This window comes from Erythrolamprus reginae, chromosome 1, assembly GCF_031021105.1.
Source record: "Erythrolamprus reginae isolate rEryReg1 chromosome 1, rEryReg1.hap1, whole genome shotgun sequence".
Lineage (NCBI taxonomy): Eukaryota > Metazoa > Chordata > Lepidosauria > Squamata > Dipsadidae > Erythrolamprus > Erythrolamprus reginae.
In genome coordinates this window covers 391693706-391719459 of record NC_091950.1, presented here as the reverse complement: position 1 = coordinate 391719459, position 25754 = coordinate 391693706, and the positions used below count along the sequence as shown (strand labels likewise).

General features: G+C 41.7%; 1 protein-coding gene across 1 annotated transcript in view; it reads left to right on the top strand.

The window, feature by feature from the left end:
- Positions 1-422: 422 nt before the first annotated feature.
- The window catches only part of DRC1 (dynein regulatory complex subunit 1), a 43717-nt gene continuing 18385 nt past the window's right edge, over positions 423-25754 (top strand). Inside the window, exons 1-9 of the mRNA XM_070734907.1 lie at positions 423-680; positions 1953-2040; positions 2621-2733; positions 4385-4568; positions 16346-16483; positions 19428-19514; positions 22022-22144; positions 23083-23222; positions 24978-25112. Coding sequence (XP_070591008.1) covers positions 493-680; positions 1953-2040; positions 2621-2733; positions 4385-4568; positions 16346-16483; positions 19428-19514; positions 22022-22144; positions 23083-23222; positions 24978-25112 — 1196 coding nt within the window. The 5' untranslated portion in view covers positions 423-492. The remainder of the gene's footprint in view (positions 681-1952; positions 2041-2620; positions 2734-4384; positions 4569-16345; positions 16484-19427; positions 19515-22021; positions 22145-23082; positions 23223-24977; positions 25113-25754) is intronic.

The window sequence follows — 25754 nt, the reverse complement described above, 5'->3', positions numbered from 1 at the left end:
AGTAGTAGATGCTTGTAACAAACTTCCAGCAGACGTTTGTTGTTGGTAAATCCACAGTAACTGAATTTAAACATGCCTGGGATAAACATCTACGGTATCCATCTTAAGATAAAATACAGGAAATAGTATAAGGGCAGACTACATGGAGCATGAGTTTTTTTTCTCTAAACATAACATAGAAGGGCATACAAACACAACTAATAATAAATAAATAAACTCTAAAAGACAATTCATTGCTGTTATCCCCTCCACTAAGCCTTTCGGCGTTAGTATGTAAAGGATTCAGCCTAACTACAGAGATCCGCAAAGGAATTCAAGAAAAAAACGGGTACTTTATTAGGCCATTTTTATAGGAATAAGAGGCAGGCAGCTCTACTCAATCGGCTTCCGTAGAAGGCGGCAGGCCGGCCTTCTGGGTTGCTAGGGACGCTGTTACCATAGTAACGCAAACAGGCTGTTGCCCAGGCCGGCGGAGTACCAAAGGCCTCCAAAATGAGCGAAGGCGAAGCGGGGACAGATGTCGACGTGGAGGCGGAGGCGGCGGGCGGAGCCGGCCGGGATGTTGGCAGCGGCATCGTCGTCCCGCGTACCAAGCCGGCCAATTTAAACTCAGATGACCCCCAGGAGCGCATCTCCGCCCGCCGCCTTCGCATCGCCGCCCGCCAGGAGGCGAAACGACGGTCGGTTTGATGGAGGGGGCGGGATGGGAAGGGAATGGACGCCCATGCAAGAATTTGAAGCCCGAAAGGCAGATCTGCCCGTCTTTTTCGTAATTGCAAATCCACAGTCCACCTGCAGATATAATACATGCTTTCTCAACGAGGTAACCCTGAGCAGTCCTAACATGCTCTCCAACTTATGTGATCCCTCGAGCTCTGTCAATATTCATTCATTCATTTATTTGTCAAACGTGTATAAGATAGTAAAAAGTAACCATAAAGGAGGACAGTAGGACAGGGACGGTAGGCACAGTGGTGGGCTTATGCAAGCCCCTTACAGACCTCTTAAAAATGAGAAGTTGACTGTAACAATCTAAGGTTAAAATTTGGGGGGTAGGTGGGGTTGGGAGGGAACAGAGTCAGGTAGTTCATTACAGACATTGATCACACTATTGCTAAAGTCATATTTTCTGCTGTCGAGTTTGGAGCGGTTTATTTTATTATTGTATTAATTGGATTTCTATATCGCCCCTCTCCGAAGTCTCGGGACGGCTTACAACATATAATAAAAAACCAATAAAATACAATGGTAAATCCAATTAATTAGCTAAATATCTAACCTGAAATCCCTAATATTTTAAAAATCAATCATACACACTCAGACTTCAGCCACTCACAACATTCATCTGCCAGGGGGCCTAAGATCTAATTGCCCCAAGCCTGGCGACACAAATGAGCCTTAAGACTCTTACGGTTTGCATTTAGTTTGAATCTATTATGTGCTCGTGTATTGCTGTGGTTGAAGGCAAAGTAGTAATTAACAGGAAGGACATTTTAGTATATGATTTTATGAACAATAATTTAGATCAGATCGGAGGCAACGTAGTTATAAATTGTCTAATCCCAGTATTTCAAGTCTGGTGGAAAAAGTTATTTTGTTGAGATTGGAGGATTGAAGGAATCTTATTGTGAAATATTTCTGGACTCTCGATTGTAGTAATGTCTAATATGCAATGCAGGTTCCAGACAGGTGAGCTGTATTCCAGAATTGGTCTAACAAATGTTTTGTAAGCTCTGGTTAGCAGTACTGTATATCTTCAGCAATCTCAGACATTGGGTCTTCTTCCTAATTAATCCCTATTCATCCCCCAAATCTATCCTCATCCAGTTTTAATGTCTTGATTTTTTTTGGCCAGGAAAAAGAAACCTATTGGGAATCCGTTTTAGATTAGCTGTTTATTGGCATCCATTCATAGGTTGAATAGATATTTGTGTTTATTTTTTCTGTTTTAGGGAAGCCCTTGGGGAAGATCCAGATGCAAAAAAATTTGTGGAAGAGGAACAGAGCAGAAGTCACAATCAAATAGAGGACAGTAGACAGGTTAGTAGAGAATGAAGGAATCACCGTGTAAATCAAAATGGAGAAAAATTATTCAGTTCGTAGCTTGTCCAACAAGGCAGAATAAGACAAAAACTTGATGTCTCAATAGTTTCTGTTTAACAACTTATAAAAAATTGAAAAAAATATATTTAATTAAACAATTAAATTTAAATATAACTAAAAGCATAGGATAATGTCTTCAGGATCTCACATACAGTGTAGCCATATCATAGGGACCCCCACTCATGGGCCTGCTGACACAATCAAGGTTTAAGAGATTGCTAGAAAATCAGTATGATCAGGGCCAACCTCACCCTGGGTATGTAAATGTTCTGCAGAGAAGATGCCATGATAGTGAATGTTTGCCTCCATGGTTCTATCAGATGAAATTGCTTAGCAAATGGGACCTGAATATGCCCCTCCCTCCCTGCCTGCATTCTGGGACAGGTAGATGTCACCTGGGAGAGACCATTCCTCAAATATTTACTATATTCTGCAAATCCTGAAATGGGTTAAGTCTGTAACTGAATTTGGTATATTGCATGAATGTATAATCTGATTTTGGCGTATTTTGTTTCAGAGATTGGCCAAACTGTTGCTTGATGGCACACAACTAGTAACAAATATCCAGGTGGCAGCTGATTCTCGGGAGGCACACAGGAGATCAGAGGAAGAAGAACTGACTCGGCAAAGGTAAGACCTCTGTGTTAGCATCCCTTAGAACTGTGCAGTGTTTAAGATTTTATTTTTATTTATTTAATTTTGTCCAATACACAATAATACACAATGAAGGTAGAAGAGGACACCTTCAAGGGAAAAAAAGAAAAGAAAATTAGAGAAGGAATAAAATAGAGAGTATAGGATAAGATAAATCAAAGAGAGAATAGAAGAAAGATAAAGGGATAGAAGAAAAGATATATGGGATATAGGAGAGACAATAGGACAGGGGTCAGGAGGCACACTAGTGCACTTATGCATGCCCCTTACTGACCTCTTAGGAATCTGGAGAGGTCAACTGTGGACAATCTAAGGGTAAAATACGGAGTCCGGTAATGAGTTTCACACTTCAACAACTCTATTACTAAAGTCGTATTTTTTACAGTCAAGTTTGGAGCGGTTAATATTGAGCTTGAATCTGTTATGTGCTCTAGTGTTGTTTTGGTTGAAGCTGAAGTAATCATTGACAGGCAGGACATTGCAACATATGATCTTGTAGGCAATACTTAGATCATGTTTAAGGCGTCGTAGTTCTAAGCTTTCTATGCCCAGGATTGTAAATCTAGTTTCATACGGTATTCTGTTATGAGGGGAGGAATGCAGGACTCTTCTGGTGAAGTATCTCTGGACATTTTTGAGGGTGTTAATGTCTGAGATGCGGTATGGGTTCCAAACAGATGATCTGTATTCTAAGATGAGTCTGGTGAAAGTTTTGTAAGCTCTGGTAAGTAGTGTGAGATTGCCAGAGCAGAAACTACGTAGGATTAGATTAACAACTCTTGAAGCCTTTTTGGTGATATTGTTGCAGTGGGCTTTGGCACTTAGGTCTTTTGAAATTAGTACTCTGAGGTCCTTAACTGAGTGGGGGTTATCTGTGATAATTTGATTATTCAATATGTATTTGGAGTTCTGATTCTTTTGTGGAATCAGATGTGGAAGAAGGATAAAAATCAAGCTTAGTAGTGTTAGCGTTGTCTTAATAAAGCATCTTTCCCTGGAGTTGGGGAATCTGGAGGCAAAAAGGTCAATGTGGTGGCTGCAACTGCACAACCAGAGCCCTGCATCTTTTAAAATACAGTGTGCATTCATTGCAGGATCCCTTCAAGACGATTGTAAACTTTTTATTAATAGCTATGGTTTATAGAAGCCATCTGATGTTCTCTTCATATTACTAATTGTTTTCAGGCCTCTTCTATGTGTATATGTTTCTGTGTTTTATCCATATATGTGTAGTTGATATATTTTTAATGATTTGTCTTGGTCTGCAAATAAATATTCCTTAACAATTGCAATGCCCACCCCATTTCCCCACAGATAGCCTTGCTTTTGAGAAGAAATTAAACATGGCAGCTGTACTTTATTTTAATGCATTAGCTTGAACTTGAATCCAGCAGACAAAGAGGACAAACAGAAAAGGCTGCTTTGTACATTTTTTAAAAATTGAAGCTTGCTTTTTCCACCAAAAAGAAAAATTGAGGAAGGAACAGAGCTAATGTCATAAGGAACATTTCAGATTATTCATGATTCATAGCAATCCCCAACAAATGAATGAGTTTTTAATTTTCATATAGAATAGAAATTCATTAAGCTTGCTTTGAGTAAACTTCCTAGATATTGTTATTCTCAGGCTTGAGAAACTGGAAAATGAAGCCAAAGCCAACTTGGATAAGTTTGATGAGATCACTGCTAAGTGGGCCAAGGCCAAGCAGAAGACCATCCCCCAGGATCTCTGGGAAGCTCTTAATCTACAGCAGCAGCACTGTGCATTGCTGATTGAAGAGAAGAACAAGGTCATTAGTGAATTACAACAGGTAGGATTCATGCTTAGCGTGCATGCATCAGATTGCTTTCAGCAAATATGGCTGCAGCGACATGCTGAAAAGCACATGGTAAGAGGAACACTGAATTTAGAGACATTTTAAAGAGGAAGATTATAATAGTTTGTATTTCAAAAAATCTCACACAGAAAGGTATTTAGATACATATACTAAACTGTGATGGAAAAGCAATCCTTAACACATACACACCACATGTTTGTGTGAATGTGTTATATATATGTATGTATGTATGTATGTATGTATGTATGTATGTATGTATATGTACATGTAATGTTCATGTAATGCATGCAATGAGCAAATTGAGCATCATTATATAGAATCAACTGTCTTCAATGGGGATTTTAACACTCTGATGACGTTAGTACAGGACTAACGAAAGCTTAGTTAATTTTAGTAGTTTTTAATAAATTTTGAACGTTCCAGAGATTGCAATGGCTGTTGCCTCTTCATTTATATATGTATGTATTGTATATGTGTATTGCAAATTGTCCTAAAAAGGCGAGTTCCAAGTGTAGTTATGGAAAAGAAACAACAGACATCACAATCTCCGGAACTTTTAAAAAATTATTTCCTAAGCTTTTGTTAGCTCCTGATAACATCATCAGAGTGTAAAATCACCATTGAAGAAATGCTTGGTTTTTATATTTTGCTAATCAATTTAGTCACTGCGCGTGCAATGGGCCCATGCCCTTGCCTCCCCTCCTGTAATGAACTTTGCTGTTTTTGCCTTAGTCATGTTGAGCAATCAAGATGCGGTTTCTCTTGCCTCCTTCCCTATTGTGTATTGCTTGGGCTTTCTTTCCCAGAGCGGGGCTGTGCAATGCCCATGCTGTTTGAAGGCATTTTTCCTGGCTCCCTCCCTGCCATAACCACTCCTCTCCCCTTAGGCACACTTGTTGCATCCTCCAAGTTCATTTGTTTAGCCCATGATCTTGCAACAGGTCTGTGTTTAGCTTTACTAGATAATTGGATAGATAGATGATTTAGCTTTACTAGATAAATGATCAAACAATGGAAATTGCAGTTTAATGTTTCCAAATATAAAATAATGCACTTGGCCTTGGGGAAAAGGAATCCTCTATCTGAGTATTGTATTGGCAGTTCTGTGTTAGCAAAAACTTCAGAAGAGAAGGATTTAAGGGTAGTGATTTCTGACAGTCTCAAAATGGGTGAACAGTGCAGTCAGGCGGTAGGGAAAGCAAGTAGGATGCTTGGCTGCATAGCTAGAGGTATAACAAGCAGGAAGAGGGAGATTATGATCCCGCTATATAGAGCACTGGTGAGACCACATTTGGAATACTATGTTCAGTTCTGGAGACCTCACCTACAAAATGATATTGACAAAATTGAATGGGTCCAAAGACGGGCTACAAGAATGATGGAAGGTCTTAAGCATAAAACGTATCAGGAAAGACTTAATGAACTCAATCTGCATAGTCTGGAGGACAGAATGAAAATGGGGACATGATCGAAACATTTAAATATGTTAAAGGGTTAAATAAGGTTCAGGAGGGGTGTTTTTAATAGGAAAGTGAACACAAGAACAAGGGGACACAATCTGAGGTTAGTTGGGAGAAAGATCAAAAGCAACATGAGAAAATATTATTTTACTGAAAGAGTAGTAAATCCTTGGAACAAACTTCCAGCAGACGTGGTTGGTAAATCCACAGTAACTGAATTGAAACATGCCTGGGATAAACATATATCCATTCTAAGATAAAATACAGGAAATAGTATAAGGGCAGACTAGATGGACCATGAGGTCTTTTTTTGCCATCAATCTTCTATGTTTCTCTGTGTTGTTCCTCATGGCCCACTGTCCATCCCATTCTGACATTTCTCTGCCAGTCTCCTGCACTCAGTCCAGGTTTGCCATGCCTTCAATGGATTAATCTCTATGGCCCAGAGTGGGTGCCCCTGATCTCCATTCCTCAACGTGATCGGTCTCCACCAAATCCTTCCGGGTACCTTAATATCTGATAGGCCGGTGGTATATCAATGTGCCTATTGATAAGAGTTGTTATTAGAGAACCAGGCTTCTTTCAAGGAACATCCTCCTTTTGTTTCATCATAGGCAACAACCTTGGTCTCCTGGAAGTCGAACTTGTGACCATGCTACTCCGTGTACGTCCAGATCTGGCAGTGCTGTTCCTTGCATTGGACCACCAGCTTGTTTTCATGCACTTTAGTTTGTAGTCGCTTGGCTGTTTATCCTACATAATTGACTGCACAGTTACTGCAATTAATAGGGTAGATTATTGAGGATGTCTCCTCGTTCGCTAGTGCTTGGACCCATCACTCTCATTCTCATTGGTCTGGTGCAGCATCAACCCCCCCACCCCCTGAGAAAGCCCAAGCAATACACAATAGGGAAGGAGTCAAGAGAAACCTCACCTCCATCGCTCAGCATGACTAAGGCAAATACAGCAAAGTTAATTACGGGGGAAGGCAAGGGTGTGGGCTTATCATCCACGCAATGAGTAAGTTGATCAGCGACATATAAAAGCAAGCATTTATTCCATGGTGATTTTACACTCTGTCGATGTTAACGGGGTAATGAAAGCCTAGGAAATCAATTTTAATTGATGGGGTTTTATATATCTTTTTCTTTTAATATTAGATTTGTTTCACTGTTATATTGTCTTTATTATTGTTGTGAGCCGCCCTGCGTCTTCGGAGAGGGATGGCATACAAATCTAATAAATTATTATTATTATTATTATTATTATTATTATTATTATTATTAATAATAATTTTTAAAAGTTCCAGAGATCGTGATGTCTGTCATTTTTTCCTATCTATCTATCTATCTATCTATCTATCTATCTATCTATCTATCTATCTATCTATCTATCTATCTATCTATCTATAAACATAGAAGACTGACGGCAGAAAAAGACCCCATGGTCCATCTAGTCTGCCCTTTTACTATTTCCTGTATTTTATCTTACAATGGATATATGTTTATCCCAGGCATGTTTAAATTCGGTTACTGTGGATTTACCAACCACGTCTGCTGGAAGTTTGTTCCAAGGATCTACTACTCTTTCAGTAAAATAATACTTTCTCATGTTGCCTTTGATCTTTCCCCCAACTAACTTCAGATTGTGTCCCCTTGTTCTTGTGTTCACTTTCCTGTTAAAAACACTTCCCTCCTGAACCCTATTTAACCCTTTAACATATGTTTCGATCATGTCCCCCCTTTTCCTTCTGTCTTCCAGACTATACAGATTGAGTTCATTAAGTCTTTCCTGATACGTTTTATACTTCAGATCTTCCACCATTCTTGTAGCCCGTCTTTGTACCCGTTCAATTTTGTCAATATCTTTTTGTAGGTGAGGTCTCCAGAACTGAACACAGTTGTTCTGTCTGGGTTTTCCCAGACCTCCACACCCACTGAAAAAACAGCCAGACACTCTGGTAAAATCCAAAAGTAATTTATAGCAGGAAAAAATAAGCACAAAGGAAAACCTGTCTTCACAGCAGACAGGTTACAATACTTTACAACAGGGTCCTGATGTCCAGTCAATTCCAAAAGCTTCTTGCTGGCACCCCCCCCCCCAAGGTTTCAAGAGTCCAAGGCACAAACCAGGATTGTAGCCACCAAAGTTCACAGACAGGTCTCACGAATCTCCAAGATAAAACTCCACAAGCCAGGAAGGGTGGGGCCGCCTTTTATCCTTTCCCAAGCACCACACCCAAACCCAGCTGTGACCTCTAATGCTGGAAATATCTAGCCAATTGCGTTCTTCTCTCGTTAGCTCTCCTCTGTCGCATATCTATGAAGTCACTAGCATCTTCCCCCAGGGAATCCAGGCTGCTTGCTGGGGAGAGCTCCCCCTGGTGGAACTCTGGCTGTCCTTCATCTTCAGCCTGGGATTCAGCTTCTTCATCAGTCTGCCCCTCCTGGTCCTCAGCCTCTGAGCCGGACACCGACAGCAAATCAGCCATTCCCGGAGGGGTCCCAGGCTGAACCACAACACCAGTACTCCAAATGTGGTCTCACCAGCGCTCTATATAAGGGGATCACAATCTCCCTCTTCCTGCTTGTTATACCTCTAGCTATGCAGCCAAGCATCCTACTTGCCTTTCCTACTGCCCGACCACACTGCTCACCCATTTTGAGACTGTCAGAAATCACTACCCCTAAATCCTTCTCTTCTGAAGTTTTTGCTAACACAGAACTGCCGATGCAATACTCAGATTTAGGATTCCTTTTCCCCAAGTGCATTATTTTACATTTGGAAACATTAAACTGCAGTTTCCATTGCTTTGACCATTTATCTAGTAACGCTAAATCATTTACCATATTACAGACCCCTCCAGGAATATCAACCCTATTGCACACTTTAGAGTCATCGGCAAATAGGCAAACCTTCCCTACCAAACCTTCCCCTATGTCACTCGCAAACATATTAAAAAGAATAGGACCCAGAACAGACCCTTGTGGCACACCGCTTATAACCTGTCTCTGCTCAGAATACTCGCCATTAACAATAACTCTCTGATGTCTATGCTTCAGCCAGCTTGAAATCCACTGAACTATCCAGGGATTAAGTCCAATCTTCACTAATTTATCTATCAGCTCTTTATGTGGAACCGTATCAAAGGCTTTGCTGAAGTCCAGATAGGCAATATCCACGGCACCACCTTGATCCAACACCTTTGTGACATAGTCAAAGAACTCAATGAGATTAGTCTGACACGATTTGCCTTCAGTAAAGCCATGCTGATTTGGGTCCAATAAGTTATTGTTTTTTAGATGCTGATTTATCCTCTTTTTGAGTAGAGTCTCCATCATTTTAACTACAACTGATGTCAAGCTAACTGGCCTGTAGTTTCCAGCTTCTTCTCTACTGCCCTTCTTGTGGATAGGCACAACACTGGCCATTCTCCAATCCTCAGGAACATCTCCTGTTAACAGGGATTGGTTAAACAAATCAGTCAGGGGGGTAGCAATTGCCTTATTTATCTTTAATCTTTCAAGTTCTTCTAAGACATCGGCTTCTAAGATCACTGGAGCTGAATCCGTATCTATCTATCTATCTATCTATCTATCTATCTATCTATCTATCTATCTATCTATCTATCTATCTATCTATCTATCTATCTATCTACCTACCTACCTACCTACCTACCTACCTAACTAACTAACTAACTAACTAACTAACTAACTAACTAACTAACTAACTAACTAACTGAAAGGAAGAATGCAAGGAAACTCTCAGACACTTCCTAGCTCTATTTCCCCCTGTTAAGTTGGAGTAACTAATTCTAGTTGAAACTCTTATGTTACCCTACATTATACAGGGTTATTCAAAAAGAATTAACCAATTTCATGATGCAATATTTTATTAAGGAAAAGTGATACAAACTCCAGCCAAGTCACCAGTATTCTACTCACAATCAACTTATATTGTGTTCAATGTGGCCTTCACAACTTAGATAACTCCTTTTTCAAATGGTCACTGACTCATTACATGAGGATGCTTGAAAACTGAATCAATGTGTCATGAAATTGGTTCTTTTTTTAATAACCCTGTATTTTTGTTGGTGAATGACCCATCTGTGTGCTGATGTGCTTTTCCAACCTCTTTAAAAAATCAACAGTGGTTTTTATGTCCCCTATAAAATATAAAATGGCCCACTTCCTCATAATTCAGGCAATATCTGAGGTAAAAATAAATCTTTTCTTCTTATCTGATATATTTGTTATTTTAAAAAAGTTGAAAAGCCTGGGAAGTAAAATAGATTGTCATTGCAACAAACTATAAATTCCAGATGATACTCTCTGGGAATGGCTTTTCACAGCTGGGTACTATTACTGGGAAAAAATGGCAAATGGTAAGCATAGCAATATGAAGGGGAGCTATTTCTTTTGCCCTATGATCTTTGGAAGAAATATGAGATTTTTAAAAGTAATATCCTCAGCAGCAATTGGATTAACCAGCTAATGGCATCTTATTCGATGCTTTAACAGTCCATGACCAACAAACTACATGTGGCTCCCAGTGGTGAGATTATGATCCCCAGAGCCATTTTCAAACTTGCTGCTGAGATCTGATAATAAATTTAAAAGTTTCCATGAATGCTGAAGGTATTTAATCTGCCCCCACATTGCCACATTGTTCTTAGAAACATAGAAACATAGAAGTCTGACGGCAGAAAAAGACCTCATGGTCCATCTAGTCTGCCCTTATACTATTTTCTGTATTTTATCTTAGGATGGATATATGTTTATCCCAGGCATGTTTAAATTCAGTTACTGTGGATTTATCTACCACGTCTGCTGGAAGTTTATTCCCAGGATCTACTACTCTTTCAGTAAAATAATATTTTCTCATGTTGCTTTTGATCTTTCCCCCAACTATCTTCAGATTGTGTCCCCTTGTTCTTGTGTTCACTTTCCTATTAAAAACACTTCCCTCCTGGACCTTATTTAACCCTTTAATATATTTAAATGTTTCGATCATGTCCCCCCTTTTCCTTCTGTCCTCCAGACTATACAGATTGAGTTCATTAAGTCTTTCCTGATATGTTTTATGCTTAAGACCTTCCACCATTCTTGTAGCCCGTCTTTGGACCCGTTCAATTTTGTCAATATCTTTTTGTAGGTGAGGTCTCCAGAACTGAACACAGTATTCCAAATGTGGTCTCACCAGCATTCTATATAGTGGGATCATAATCTCCCTCTTCCTGCTTGTTATACCTCTAGCTATGCAGCCAAGCATCCTACTTGCTTTCCCTACCGCCTGACTGCACTGTTCACCCATTTTGAGACTGTCAGAAATCACTACCCCTAAATCCTTTTCTTTTTCAGTATTTGCCAACACTGAACTGCCAATACAATACTCAGATTGAGGATTCCTTTTCCCCAAGTGCATTATTTTACATTTGGAAACATTAAACTGCAGTTTCCATTGCTTAGACCATTTATCTAGTAAAGCTAAATCATTTACCATATTACAGACGCCTCCAGGAATATCAACCCTATTGCACACTTTAGAGTCATTGGCAAATAGGCAAACCTTCCCTACCAAACCTTCCCCTTCTTCCCCACATGTGACTTCATATAGTTTATTAATATTTAGCTGTTTGGCAAACTACTGGATATTTTCTTTAAAGTATGATAACTGTTTTTGCTGCCATAAGCATGGTGAATTTGGGCCCCATTTCTGGGAAAAAAGATTTTATTTTATTTATTTATTTATTGGATTTGTATGCTGCCCGTCTCCGAGGACTCGGGGCGGCTGACAACATATCAAGAAACATCACAATACATCTGGAATCCAATTAATATGACTGAAAAAAGCTTAAAATTTATAATATAATTTAAAAACGTTTGTTACCATTTGCTCCACAACATGCACTAAAACACTCGTTGGTCAGGGGGGAAGATCTAATGGCCCCAGGTCTGGCGGCATAAATAAGTATTTAAAATTTTACGGAAGGCAAGGAAGGTGGGGGCAGTGCGAATCTCCGGGGGCAGCTGATTCCAGAGGGCCGGAGCTCCCACAGAGAAGGCTCTTCCCCTGGGTCCCGCCAACCGACATTGTCTGGTTGATGGACCCTGAGGAGGCCGACTGTGGGACCTAACCGGACCCTGGGATTCGTGCGGCAGAAGGCGGTCTCGGGGGTAATCTGGTCTGATGCCATGTAGGGATTTGTAGGTCATAACCAACACTTTGAATTGTGTCCGGAAACTGATTGGCAACCAATGCAGTGGAGTGATGGTGAGATATGGGTATGCCTTGGAAGGCCCATAACCGCTCGTGCGGCTGCATTTTGGACGATTTGACATTTCTGAACACTCTTCAAAGGTAGCCCCATCTAAAGAACATTGCAGTAGTTGAACCTCAAGGTGATAAGGGCATGAGTGGTCGTGAGCAAAGACTCCCTGTCCAAATAGGGCCACAATTGATGCACCAGGCAAACCTGGGCAAACGCCCCCCTCGCCACAACCAAAAGAGAAACATCTTTCAGCTGTGGCAAGGGGGGCGTTCACCCAGGTTCGCCTGGTGCATCAGTTGCAACTCTATTTGGACCGGGAGTCATTGCTCACAGTCACTCATGCCCTCATCACCTTGAGGCTCGACTACTGTAACGCTCTCTACATGGGGCTACCCTTGAAAAGTGTTCGGAAACTTCAGATCGTGCAGAATGCGGCTGCGAGAGCAATCATGGGCTTCTCTAAATACGCCCATGTCACACCAACACTCCGCAATCTGCATTGGTTGCCGATCAGTTTCCAGTCACAATTCAAAGTGTTGGTTATGACCTATAAAGCCCTTCATGGCACCGGACCAGATTACCTCAGGGACCGCCTTCTGCCGCACGAATCCCAGCGACCAGTTAGGTCCCACAGAGTGGGTCTTCTCCGGGTCCCGTCAACTAAACAATGTCGCTTGGCGGGACCCAGGGGAAGAGCCTTCTCTGTGGCAGCCCCGGCCCTCTGGAACCAACTCCCCCCAGAGATTAGAATTGCCCCCACCCTCCTTGCCTTTCGTAAGCTACTTAAAACCCACCTCTGCCGCCAGGCATGGGGGAATTAAGATTTCTTCTCCCCCTAGGCCATTACAATGGTATGCATGGTATGTTTGTATGTATGTTTGGTTTTGTATATTAAGGGGTTTTAATTTGCTTTTAGTATTGGATTATTATTGTATACTGTCTATGACTGCTGTTATCCTCCCCGAGTTTTCGGAGAGGGGCGGCATATAAATCCAATAAAACTTGTAACTTGAAAGATGGTGTTCTAAAGTCAGCTGTGGATCAAGGAAGACTCCCAAGATGCGGAGCCTCTCTGAGGGTGTCAGTAATTCCCCCCCCCCCGGCGTAATGGACGGACAGATGGACGTGTCCTTGGGAGGCAGTACCCACAGCCACTCCATCTTGTCTGGATTGAGCTTGAGCCTGTTGACACCCATCCAGACCCTGACAGCATCCAGACACTGGCACATTACTTTCACTGCGTTGCTGAGTGGACATGGGGTGGAGATGTACAGCTGAGTATCATCAGAATACTAATACTAATACTAGTAATAATTTATTAGATTTGTATGCCGCCACTCTCCGAAGACTCGGGGCAGCTCACAACACTGGTGGTAACTCACCCTGTGCCCTTGGATGATCTCACCCAGCGGTTTCATGTAGATATTAAACAGCAGTGGGAAGAAGACCGACCCCTGAGATCACAGTTGTTGGGGAGAAAAGCGTATGGGAAAATACCAATTTTTATCAATGTATTGTGAGAGGGAAATGTGTTTGTGTGTATATGGAAGGGTGAGAAGATACAGTTCATATAGGTGTGCTTATACTGTAGGAGGAAAAATAGATGTGTATGCGTATTGAATAAACATGCCTGTAAGGGTAGCATGTGTCTTGGTAGTAGGGTGTGTTGCAGTGCAGGCTAAGCCTCATCATAAATCACATCCATTTCATCCTTGCCGTGTCCATTTAGATCAGCGTTTCCCAACCGGTGTGCCGCGGCACAGTAGTGTGCCGCGAGACATGGCCAGGTGTGCCGCGAGAAGCTCAAGCTGGGCGGGGCGCTGCCGGCGCCCCTGCCTGAGTGTCGTCCTGTGGGTGGTCTTGGGCTTCACAGTCGCTTCCTGGTTCCCTCTCCTCCCACCGCCTGTGTCTCCCGCCGTCGCCTCCCACCAAGCCGTCGCCCGTTGCCATGGGTTCCTCGAGTGGGAGCTGCCGCTTCCCTCCGTCCAGCTCAGCCACGCTGCCGTAGAAAGCACAGAGGTTATTGCCACCGCTTCTGCCTCCACTCAGGGAGCCACCGTGGTCACCGTGGCCTTTTCCTCTCCCTCAGCTCAACCACGGTGGCTCCCTGAGTGGAGGCAGAGGTGGCGGCAATAACCTCTGCACTTTCTACGGCAGCGTGGCTGGGCTGCCTGGAAGGAAGCGGCAGCTCCGAGGAATGAGGCGCTGGCGGTAGACACAGGCGGAGGGAGGAGAGGGAACCAGGAAGCCACCGTAAAGCCCAAGACCAGCCACAGGACGACCTTCAGCCAGGGGCACCGGAACCGCGCGCAGCCATGGTGGGAGCAGCATGAGGTAGCAACGAGGCGCGAGGACAAGTAGGCAGCTTGGCGGAGGGGAAGCGCTGAGGGGCTCTCCTCCTTCCCCACCCCCGCGCTTCTCTCCCGCCCTGGCTTTCGCTTCGCCCCATGATTTCCCCGCAATTTCATCCAGGCCACCTCTTACCTCCTTTTGAACTGCGGGGAAATCTGCGGGCAAAGCAAAAGCCAGGGCGGGAGAGAAGCGCGGGGGTGGGGAAGGAGGAGAGCCCCTCAGCGCTTCCCCTCCGCCAAGCTGCCTGCTTGTCCTCACGCCTTGTTGCTACCTCCTGCCTTTTTCCAGGGGCCTTTGGAAGGCACCCAGGGAAGGGGGGGGGATTGGGGGTGGCTGCAGCGGCTTCTCGTCCTCCTCATCCGGCTGCTAATGCCCGCCTGGCCCCTCTTGCAGTCCCTTCACGGAGCGCTTTTGTCCCAGGCTGTCAGCGAAAGGGCTGCAGGACAGGCGGGGCAGGCGTTCTTCTCACAGCTGAGGCAGAATTTGGAATGTCGGGTGTGTGTGCATGCGGGCTCCGCATCCCCCTGCCACCTGGAACATTTAAAATAAGAAAAACCTTCACCGGCCTCCGCAGAGAAGAAAGGAAGAGAGAGAAAGAGAGACAGAGCAAGAGAGACATAGCAAGAGAGGCAGAGAGAGAGAGAGAGAGAGAGAGCAAGAGAGACATAGCAAGAGAGGCAGAGAGAGAGAGACAGAGAAAGAGAAAGAGAGAGAAAGAGAGCTAGCAAGAGAGAGAGAAAGAGAGACAGAGAAAGAGAGACAGAGAGAGAGAGAAAGAGAGAAAGAAAGAAAGAAAGAGAGAGAATGAAAGAGAGATAGCAAGAGAGGCAGAGAGAGCAAGGGAGAGAGAAAGACATATAGGGAGGGAAGGAGGGAGAGAGAAAGAGAGCAAAAAAGAGAGGAAGAAAGAAAGAGGGATGGAGAGAGAGAAAGAAGGGAAGGAAGAGAGAGAAAGAGTGAGGGAGAAATAGAGCGAAATGGAGGAAGATTTTTTTTTGTCAAAACTTTTCTTTAGCCACCCCCACCCATCCCCGTTCAGTGTTCCCCAGGATTTTGAAAATATGAATAATGTGCCGCGGCTCAAAAAAGGTTGGGAAACACTGATTTAGATAATCCCTGGTAGCATAGTCTCCTGCCCTCCTGCATTTCTACTCAAAAATTGAGTGCGAAGGCAGATTAACTACCCTGCTTAATGCCAAATAAGACATCCCCTGATAATAAATCCAGTTGGGCTTTGGAGTGCATGGCAATATCCAAGCTTATTTCAGGGTTCAGGGTTAAAAAAAATATAAGACGGTCTTATTTTTGGGGAAACATGGTAGATTGGTACAATCAGCTTGAATTGGTTTTTGAATTGGCTCATATATTGAGTTTGCACTAAATACTGAACTATGAAACTCACCAAACACACTGTGGGATCATATAACTGCTAAACTATAATAGCTAAGCTATAAAAAACGTTAGATCACAATTAACCAAGCTTTGCATGCTGTGCTAACGCAGCTCTAAATCTTGACTGATTGCATTATTGAAAATATCCTCTAGCTTGCTGAACAGGATTCAGTTTTGCAAAGGAAAACGGTGCAACAATGCCACAATTAATTATCTTCTACAATTATTTTTCTGATTTTTTTTTTGCTTTCCTGATTGTTTTTTGCTTTTTACAGGAATTGAAGAGTAAAGATGATCAGTATGTGAAGGATCTTAGGAAACAGAATGAAGATATTAATTTGCTACTGGAGCGAATGGAAGAACAGATCCGAAATCTCGTTAAAAGCTACCGTCGAGAACTTTTGCATATAGAGGTATATGATAGATTTTTTAAGCAAAACATGAATTTTATTTTTGTGCATGTTCAAAAGATAAGAGATAATGCTGTATAAAGAAAATATAAAGCATTATAAAAGATAAAATGTATATAAAATGTATTTTGTCTCTTATTGATTTATAAATAGCCTGTTATATGTTAATCTTAATCTAAAATAGATGAAGAATGTTATAAACTACTGCCAGTATTAAATTGATTTAAAATAAATAGTAAAAGACTAAGGAAATAATGTTTTATCACTTCTACATGTTGAGCTAAATTATTCAGTTTCAAAGGTAAAAAGGACTAGATAAGCAAATTAATAACTTTGAACAGTAAGCTCCATAGTTTACAGACTACTAAAAAAATGTTTTTATCAGATTCTTGTTTTCTAAAATTAATAGTCAATATTGGGATTTAAGACTAGAAGCCTGGTCTTTTTTTTAATTATTTTTATTTATTAAATTTATATGGCCACCCATCTCACATGTGACATTGAATGGGCCACATGATTATGCCATCTATGTATGTGACATACAAATAATATGAAGGCAAAAGCATGAATAATTCATATGAAATGTCTCTATTCTGAGTTCACAACTAAATTAATCCTTTATTGGAGAGAGAAATGCTTACCAGGTATATGTATTGTATCTGCTCACTATTATATTTGTTTGTCAAATACAAATAATCTCTTGACTATGAATGGAATCGGTAAGAATTACAAATATTCAGTAAATAGTTGATCGCAATAGGAAAAGAATATAACACAAAATGAATCAATGTATTTTGGGGGGGGGGGGCAGGTTATTCTCCAAAGCACCTGAAGACAGGAAAAGAAGCAATGGATGGAAACTTATAAAGGAGAGAAACAACCTAGAAATGAACAGAAAATTCCTGACAGTGAAAGCAATTAATCTGTGAAATGACTTGCATCCAGAAGTTGTGGGTTCCCCAACACTGGAGGTTTTTAATAATTTTTTTAAAAATTTATTTATTAGATTTGGAAGAGACCTTGTAGGTCACCTAGTCCAACCTCCTCCTGCTTAGGCTGGAGTCCCTATAAAACTTCGGACAAATGGCAGTCCAGTCTCCCCTTGAAAGTCTCAAGTGTTGGAGTGTTCACAACCTCTGCAGACAAGCTGTTCCACTGGTTGATCACTTTCACCATCAAAACGTTCCTCCTTATTTCCAGGTTGAATCTCTCTTTGGTCAGCTTCCATCCATTATTCCTAGTCTGGCCTTCTGGTGCCTTGGAAAACAGCCCGAACCCCTTCCTCTCTGTGGCAGCCCCTCAAGTATTGGAACACTGCTATCATTTCTCCCCTGGTTTTTCTCTTCGCTAGACTGTCCATGCTCAATTCCTATAACCTTCCTTCATATGTTATAGTCTCCAGTCTCCTAATCATCCTGGTTGCTCTCCTGTGCACTTTCTCTAGAGTTTCAATGTCTTTTTTATAGTGTGGTGGCTAAAACTGGATGCAGTACTCTAGATGTGGTCTAACTAAGGCTTTATAGAATGGTATTAGTGCCTCCCTTGTCCTAGATTGTATCCCTCTGTTAATGCAACTCAGGGTAGAATTGGCTGCACATTGCTGGCTCATATTTAGTTGGTTGTCCACCAAGACAACATTTATCTGAAATGGTGTAGGGCAGCGGTCCTCAAACTACGGCCCGTGGGCCACATGCGGCTCGCTGAGGCCATTTATCTGGCCCGCGGGTCTTTTCCGAGGGCGCACTGGAAAAGCAATGAGAACATCCCCCTCAATCTCATCTCACCCGAGGTGTAAAGTAAGGCTTGCCGAAAGCCGAGCTGGGCACAACACACACACATACACACACATGCCCGCCTCCTCCTCCTCTTTGAGTTGCTAGCTCCCGTTTTCTGAATGGGGATTGAATGGGAGTCCGGGGTCGGAGGGTGGAGGCTTGTCGGGTGAGTCCTCCGCGGGGAGAGAAGAGGGAGGGTGAAAGAGGGAAAAGAGAGAGAGAGAAGTGGAGAGAAAGAAAGAAAAGGGAAAGAGAAGGGAAAAGGCAAGGGAAAGAAGTGGAGAGGAAGGAAGGAGGGAAGGGAGGGAGGGAAGGAAGGAAGGGGGAGAAAGAGAGGGAGAGAGGGAGGGAGGGAAGAAGAGAGATAGCAAGAGAGAGAGTGAGAAAGACAGAGCAAGAGACAGAAAGAAAGCGAGAGAAAGAAAGCAAGAGAGAGAGAGAGAGAGAGAGAAAGAAAGAAGTTATGAGCAGTGTGCATAGAAATCTGTTCACAGGTTTTTTTATAGTCCAGCCCTCCAACAGTCCGAGGGACAATGAATTGGCCCCCTGTGTAAAAAGTTTGGAGACCCCTGGTGTAGGGTTTCCTGCTTGAGTAGCGGGTTAGATTAGAAGTCCTCCAAGGTCCCTTCCACCTCTGTTATTCTTTTAATGTAGAAGGAGCTTAACATTTTAATAGTGAAAACTATTTCAAAAACCATTAAAAGTTTAGAAGGAACAAGAAGTTTTGTCGGATTGATTCCATTTGAACAAGTGGCTCTCTTTGTTCTAAAAATATTGTCACTTGAGACTCACTTGATCTTGACTTGGCAGTAGTACTTGACAAAGGCCCATTTGCATAACCCAATTCTGCTTCAAGTTGTAGCACAGGAATTGGCATCAATTTTGTCATTAAATGTTAGCTTTACAAAGAGATTTTTCTAGCCTTATTTGAGATTACTCACTTCTTAGTCTAAGAGCTAAATCTTATCCCAAAGATGCTTTTTCAAGAGGCAATTGGACTTTCTGGTTTTTCTTCCAAGACGTTTTGCTTCTCATCCCAGAAGTTCCAAAATGTCTTCAAAGAAAAACCAGAAAGTCCAGCTGCCTCTTGAAAAGGTATCTTTGAGATAACCATGACCTGAATGACTGAGAATCTCCATAGATGTTTAAATATTTGGGTTTTTTGCCCCCAGAAAGCCTTTGAATTGGAGCGCCGTGAACTTCTCGCAAACAACAAAAGGAAATGGGAGCAAGCCATCCAATCTCTCAACCGACAAGAGGTAATTTGGGGGTTTTGTTTGCTCTGGGAGAAGTTTAGGGAGCTGTTTAGGGAGCAGTGATAACTAAAGAGAGTTCTGGAACATAAGAAGGAAAGGGAAGATGCTTGCAGAGGAAACTGGAGTAACAATCTTTTATAAAGCTTAAATATTAAACATTTCTGGAAAAGTCCTTACCAATATCAAGATTTTTGATGGCTTGATTAATGGACAATGCTTGAATAAGGTTGAATAAATGATTTAGGGTGAAATGTGTAGTAAATCGCCTCTGATTACACTGTACTGTATTTATTTTTAAAAAAATCTTTGAAATAGCCAGAAACTGAAAGGAAGGAGATGTTGCCCTTATCTTTGGTATGGTGGTACGCAGAAATTTTTTAGAACAGATCATTAGCTGATAGGAGAGAATATTTGTAATTGAAGTGTGGGGTCCCTGCTGTTCTCTTGCGGTCTGCTTTACTTGCAGACATTTCATTACCAAACAAGTAAACATTAACAGTGCATTATCCGATCATTAGGCATGAATTGTCTTGAACCCCAAGATCGCTGACATCTTAGAAATAGATAGATAGATAGATAGATAGATAGATAGATAGATAGATAGATAGATAGATAGATACAGGGGGTGAACAAAAAAATGGAAACACTCTGAAAAATCATCAAAATATCTTTTAATATGGTATTGGTCCACCTTTTGCAGCAAATACAGCCTCAATTCTACAAGGTATTGATTCATACAAATTGTGAATTGTTTCCAAAGGAATTTTAGACCATTCTTCAGTTAAAGCACCCTCCAGTTCTTTTAGAGACGATGGTGGTGGAAATTAACTTCTTACTTGAATCTCTAAAATCGACCATAAATGCTCAATAATGTTGCGGTCTGGTGATTGTGGTGACCAGATGAGATGCTGAACTTCATTAGAATGTTCCTTGTGCCATTCTTTAACAATTCCTGCTCTATGGATTGGTGCATTATCATCTTGAAAGATGGCATCTCCCTCTGGAAACATTTCTTGAACCATAGGATGAATTTCGTCAGCCAAAATTCCTTAATAGTGATGGCTGTTAAGTCTTCCATGAAGGAAAATCATTGGCCCAGCGGATTTCCAAGAAATAGCACCCCAGATCATCACTGAACTCTCGCCATGTTTGATGGTTGGGAGAAGGCAGTCTGGATGAAATGATTCTTTTGGCTGTTTCCAGATGTAAACATGGTCAGAGGTCGGAAAAAGGGGTAAACGATGATTCGTCAGAGAAAATCACATTTTGCCACTGCTCGAGGGACCATTTCTGCTGATTTGTACGCCACACTAAACACTTTGAAACATTTGTCTTTGAGAGCAGAGGTTTTCTAATTGCAGCTCTTCCGTGGAATCCAGATTTGTGAAGCTCTCTTCGAACAGTTTTTGTGGAAACTGGGTTCTGTGCATGTCTATTGAGCTCTGCAGTGATTTTAGGAGCTGTGGTCTTGCAATTTAATTTAACAATTCGCTTTAGAGTCCGATGGTCTCTCTCACACAACTTCGACTTTCAACCAGACCTGTGCTTTGCTGAGGACATTTTCCCTTCTCTTGCAAAAGCAGTCATTACTTTTGAGACATTACCTCTTGAAACACCAAACATTCAGGCACTTTCTGTTACACTAGCATCTGCCATTCGAGCACCAACAATTTGGCTCTTTGAAAGTCTGAGAAGTCTGCCATTTCTGGAAGGTTATAACCAATTTCCTTAAATTTCTGTAAAAAAAAGGTAGTTTTAAAAAACATATCAAATAACAGAATTTAAAAAACATTAAAATATGTCAAGTTTTGAATAATTTGAACATGTTCAAACATTATGATGCCAAAAAGTCAAGTGTTTCCATTTTTTGTCAACAGCCTGATAGATAGATAGATAGATAGATAGATAGATAGATAGATAGATAGATACATAGATACATAGATACATAGATACATAGATAGATAGATTGATAATAAATATGATAATTTAGAAAATAATTCTGATATTGCAAAGAGCAGCAAGAATTTCCGAAGCACAAGTTCCCAACTGGAACCAATAATTTTATATTTTCTATCATTGTAGAAATTTTATCCATTCTATCCTTGGTAAAAATATTGGAGTGGTTTACCATTGGCTTCTCCCCTGTAGTGTGAATTGATCCCTTTACCAATGTCAATAAAGTGATTATGGGCCTCTGGTGTCTTCCTATATTGCTGCTGCTTAATGCAAGTGCCTACTTGCTTTAGCTAGGCAGCTGGAAATACCTTCATGCCATGGGTGACCCTGCTGAGAAAATACCCCCTCCCCACCCCAGTGAAGCAGCACACCAAGTTTTGTGTGTGTGTGTGTGGGTGTGTTGTTGGTATGTTAGAAGAGCCGAAGGTTAGAACCAGATCATCATGAAGAAAATCTATGTGCTCGTGACTTCATGGCATATAATCAAATGCAGGCTAGGGGAGAACTGTTGCTATTTTTAGAGACCTACTTAACATATTTCCCTCCTTTTAAAGTTGGATTTTATGATGGCTCGCTTGAGGAAGGTGGAGGAGTATGAACAGGAGCTGAACCAACTGCGGGTGCAAGATGCTGAGGAGTACAATGTTATAAAGATCAAATTGGAGAATGATGTGCAGGTGTGAATCAAGAACTATTTATATGCCTATTTGGGGGAATGATGTGCAGGTGTGAATCAAGAACTATTTATATGCCTATTTGGGGGAATGATGTGCAGGTGTGAATCAAGAACTATTTATATGCCCATTTGGGGGATGCTGAATAAAGCAGGCAATTCCCCCAAAGAACAGTGGGAAGGTGAGATTGCCAGTGGCAGATTCCTTAGTGTATGTTTCCTTATTTTATCTGAAGCTGGCCAGGCTGATTTACTAGAAATGGATACCCTTAGCACAATCATTAATACATATAGATCTCTGTAAAGTTTTAAATTATCTAAAAATTATATACCGTGGATAGCTGTATTTGGAAGTCTTCCAACTTCCTCAGCTCAAGAGCAGGATCATGATGTTCTAATTGTGCTATTTAATATACCTTCTGCTGCAAGGATGAAGCTTATTCAATTCCATACAGTGTTTTGTCTGCAGTAAGAGGGCTTACTGATCTCTGGTTTCTTCTCAACTGCTCTGCTTTTTTATTCCCTTTCCAGATTCCCAAGCTGGTTATCCTTTTTCAGATGAGGGTGCTAATTTTTTTTAGTCAGTGTGTTTACTAGGAAAGCTCCATCTTTGCACTTAAAGTATACAGTATGCAATGTTGTTGATGAAAACACTAAAGGGGATAGATAGCATTATTGCTGCTCAGCTTGACTGACATGTAGCAAAATCATGAGTGGAATTTATATCACAATCCTGGCTTGCCGCTCAGTGTAAAAAAAACAAAACAGTCTAGAAGCATTTTTTTCTGACTAACACATTTTATTAAAGACATGCATGCCTTTTAATACAATTTGTTACCGAAAAAGTGTTATTGCGCTCTCTTGATTTTTGCTGCCCTACAACTAGGACAGGTCTGCTATTACAAAGTTGACTTAGTGTATTATTTTCATTTGTGATACCAGATCCTGGAGCAGCAGCTCCAGCAAATGAAAGCTATCTACCAACTAAACCAAGAGAAGCTGGAGTACAATTTCCAAGTGCTGAAGAAGAGGGACGATGAGAACACCATAATCAAATCCCAACAGAAGCGGAAGCTCAATAGGTGAGAATAGCAGAAGAAGCTTCCTTGCTTCATATTTTTATTACTTTTTCTTTATAGGATAAGGAGTAACAGAACATGGGGGTTCAGTTAAGACAGTAATCAGTCTACAGCAGTGATGGCGAACTTATGGCACGGGTGCCACAGGTGACACGCGGAGCCATATCTGTTGGCACATGAGCTGTTGCCCTAGCTCTGCTCCAACATGCATCTGTGTGCTGGCCAGCTGATTTTTGGCTCACACAGAGGCTTTGGAAGGGCGTTTATGACATCCAGAGAGCCTCCGGGTAGGGGGTGGGGAGTTTTTACCCTCCTCTGGCTCCAGGGAAGCATTTGGAGCCTGGGGAGGGGAAAATATGAGCCTACTGGGCCCACCAGAAGTTGGGAAATAGGCTGTTTCCAGCCTCCAGAGGCTTCCAGGAGGTGGGGAAAGCAGTTTTCACCCTCCCCAGGCAATGAGTTATGGCGTGGGCACTCATGCATGCTCGATAGTGTGCGCGCATGCTCTTTCGGCACTCGAGGAAAATAAGGTTCGCCATCATTGGTCTAGAGCCTTGATGGCGAACATATGGCTTGCATGCCAAAGGTGGCACATGGAGCCATATCAGAGGGCACGTAAGGCATTGCCCTATGCCAGCTCCAGTGTGCATGTGTGTGCTAGCCAGCTGATTTTCAGCCTGGGGGAAGGCCATTTTGCCCTCCCTGAAGCCTGTAGTGCAAAAAGCCACCCAACAGGTAAAAAGGCCTGTTGTCCTTTTTATTTTTATTTCATCACTTTGCCACGAAGTGATGAAATACTTTAAACCAGGGGTCTCCAATGTTGGCAACTTTAAGCCTGGTGGAGAATTCTGGGAGTTGAAGTCCACCAGGGGTAAAGCCTTGAAGGATTAAAGGCTTTAAACCTTAAACCTTGAAGGATTAGTATTGTATGATCTGAGTATTGTATTGGCAGTTCTGTGTTAGCAAAAACTTCAGAAGAGAAAGACTTAGGGGTAGTGATTTCTGACAGTCTCAAAATGGGTGAACAGCACAGTCAGGCAGTAGGGAAAGCAAGTAGAATGCTTGGCTGCATAGCTAGAGGTATAACAAGCAGGAAGAGGGAGATTGTAATCCCGCTGTATAGAGTGCTGGTGAGACCACATTTGGAATACTGTGTTCAGTTCTGGAGACCTCATCTACAAAAAGATATTGATAAAACTGAACGGGTCCAAAGACGGGCTACAAGAATGGTGGAAGGTCTTAAGCATAAAACTTATCAGGAAAGACTTCACAAACTCAATCTGCATAGTCTGGAGGACAGAAGGGAAAGCGGTGACATGATCGAAACATTTAAATATGTTAAAGGGTTAAATAAGGTTCAGGAGAGAAGTGTTTTCAATAGGAAAGTGAACATAAGAACAAGGGGGCACAATCTGAGGTTAGTTGGGGGAAAAGATCAGAAGTAACATGAGGAAATATTATTTTACTGAAAGAGTAGTAGATCCTTGGAACAAACTTCCAGCAGACGTGGTTGGTAAATCCACAGTAACTGAATTTAAACATGCCTGGGATAAACATATATCTATCCTAAGATTAAATACAAGAAATAGTATAAGGGCAGATTGGATGGACCATGAGATCTTTTTCTGCCGTCAATCCTCTATGTTTCTATTAAAGCCCCATTTTTCTTTCATCCCTGACTGCTGTGGGTGTAATTTGCTTTGGGCATTGATTCTTGTCCTCCTTTGTAATAGATGTGTCTGTCTCTTTGCTTCTAAGACTTCACGATGTGCTCAATAACCAGCGCCTGAAATTAGCCAAGCAGATCAAACAGTATCGTGAGGAGAACTTGACACTGACAGCTGACTATAAGCGGATTGTGGAGCAGTTCAAGGACTTGCAGAGAACAATGAGGTGGGTCTGCACCCTGGAACGAGGAGCAGATGAAGGCAATTTGCGACACTTTGTTGCTTGGCCTAGAATGGTGCACTCAGGTTGTGTTGCCCTCAGAAGAGATGAAGATTGTGTTCTTTACACCAAGAGTCCTGTCAATCCATGTTGAGGGGTAGTGGGTAAAGGATGAACTTTTTCTTTTTTAATTTTTAAAAAAAAAATATATATATAATCTTTATGGAAGATAAATGGGGATGGGATACAGAAGCAAAAGGACTATGCAAATATTAGTACAAATCTACATGAAGTCAGAGTATGCAGTTATAAAACAAAATACACACTTACATAAGGGAAGAAAATAAAGAGGAAAAGCTAAAGAGAGAGAAAGGAAAAGAGAGAAAAAGGGGGAGAAAGAGAGAAGAAGAAAAATAATGTTAATGTTAAAAAATATTGTTAATGGCGAGTATTCTGAGCAGAGTCAGGTTACAAGCGGTGTGCCACAAGGGTCTGTTCTGGGTCCTATTCTTTTTAATATGTTTGTGAGTGACATAGGGGAAGGTTTGGTAGGGAAGGTTTGCCTATTTGCCGATGACTCTAAAGTGTGCAATAGGGTTGATATTCCTGGAGGCGTCTGTAATATGGTAAATGATTTAGCTTTACTAG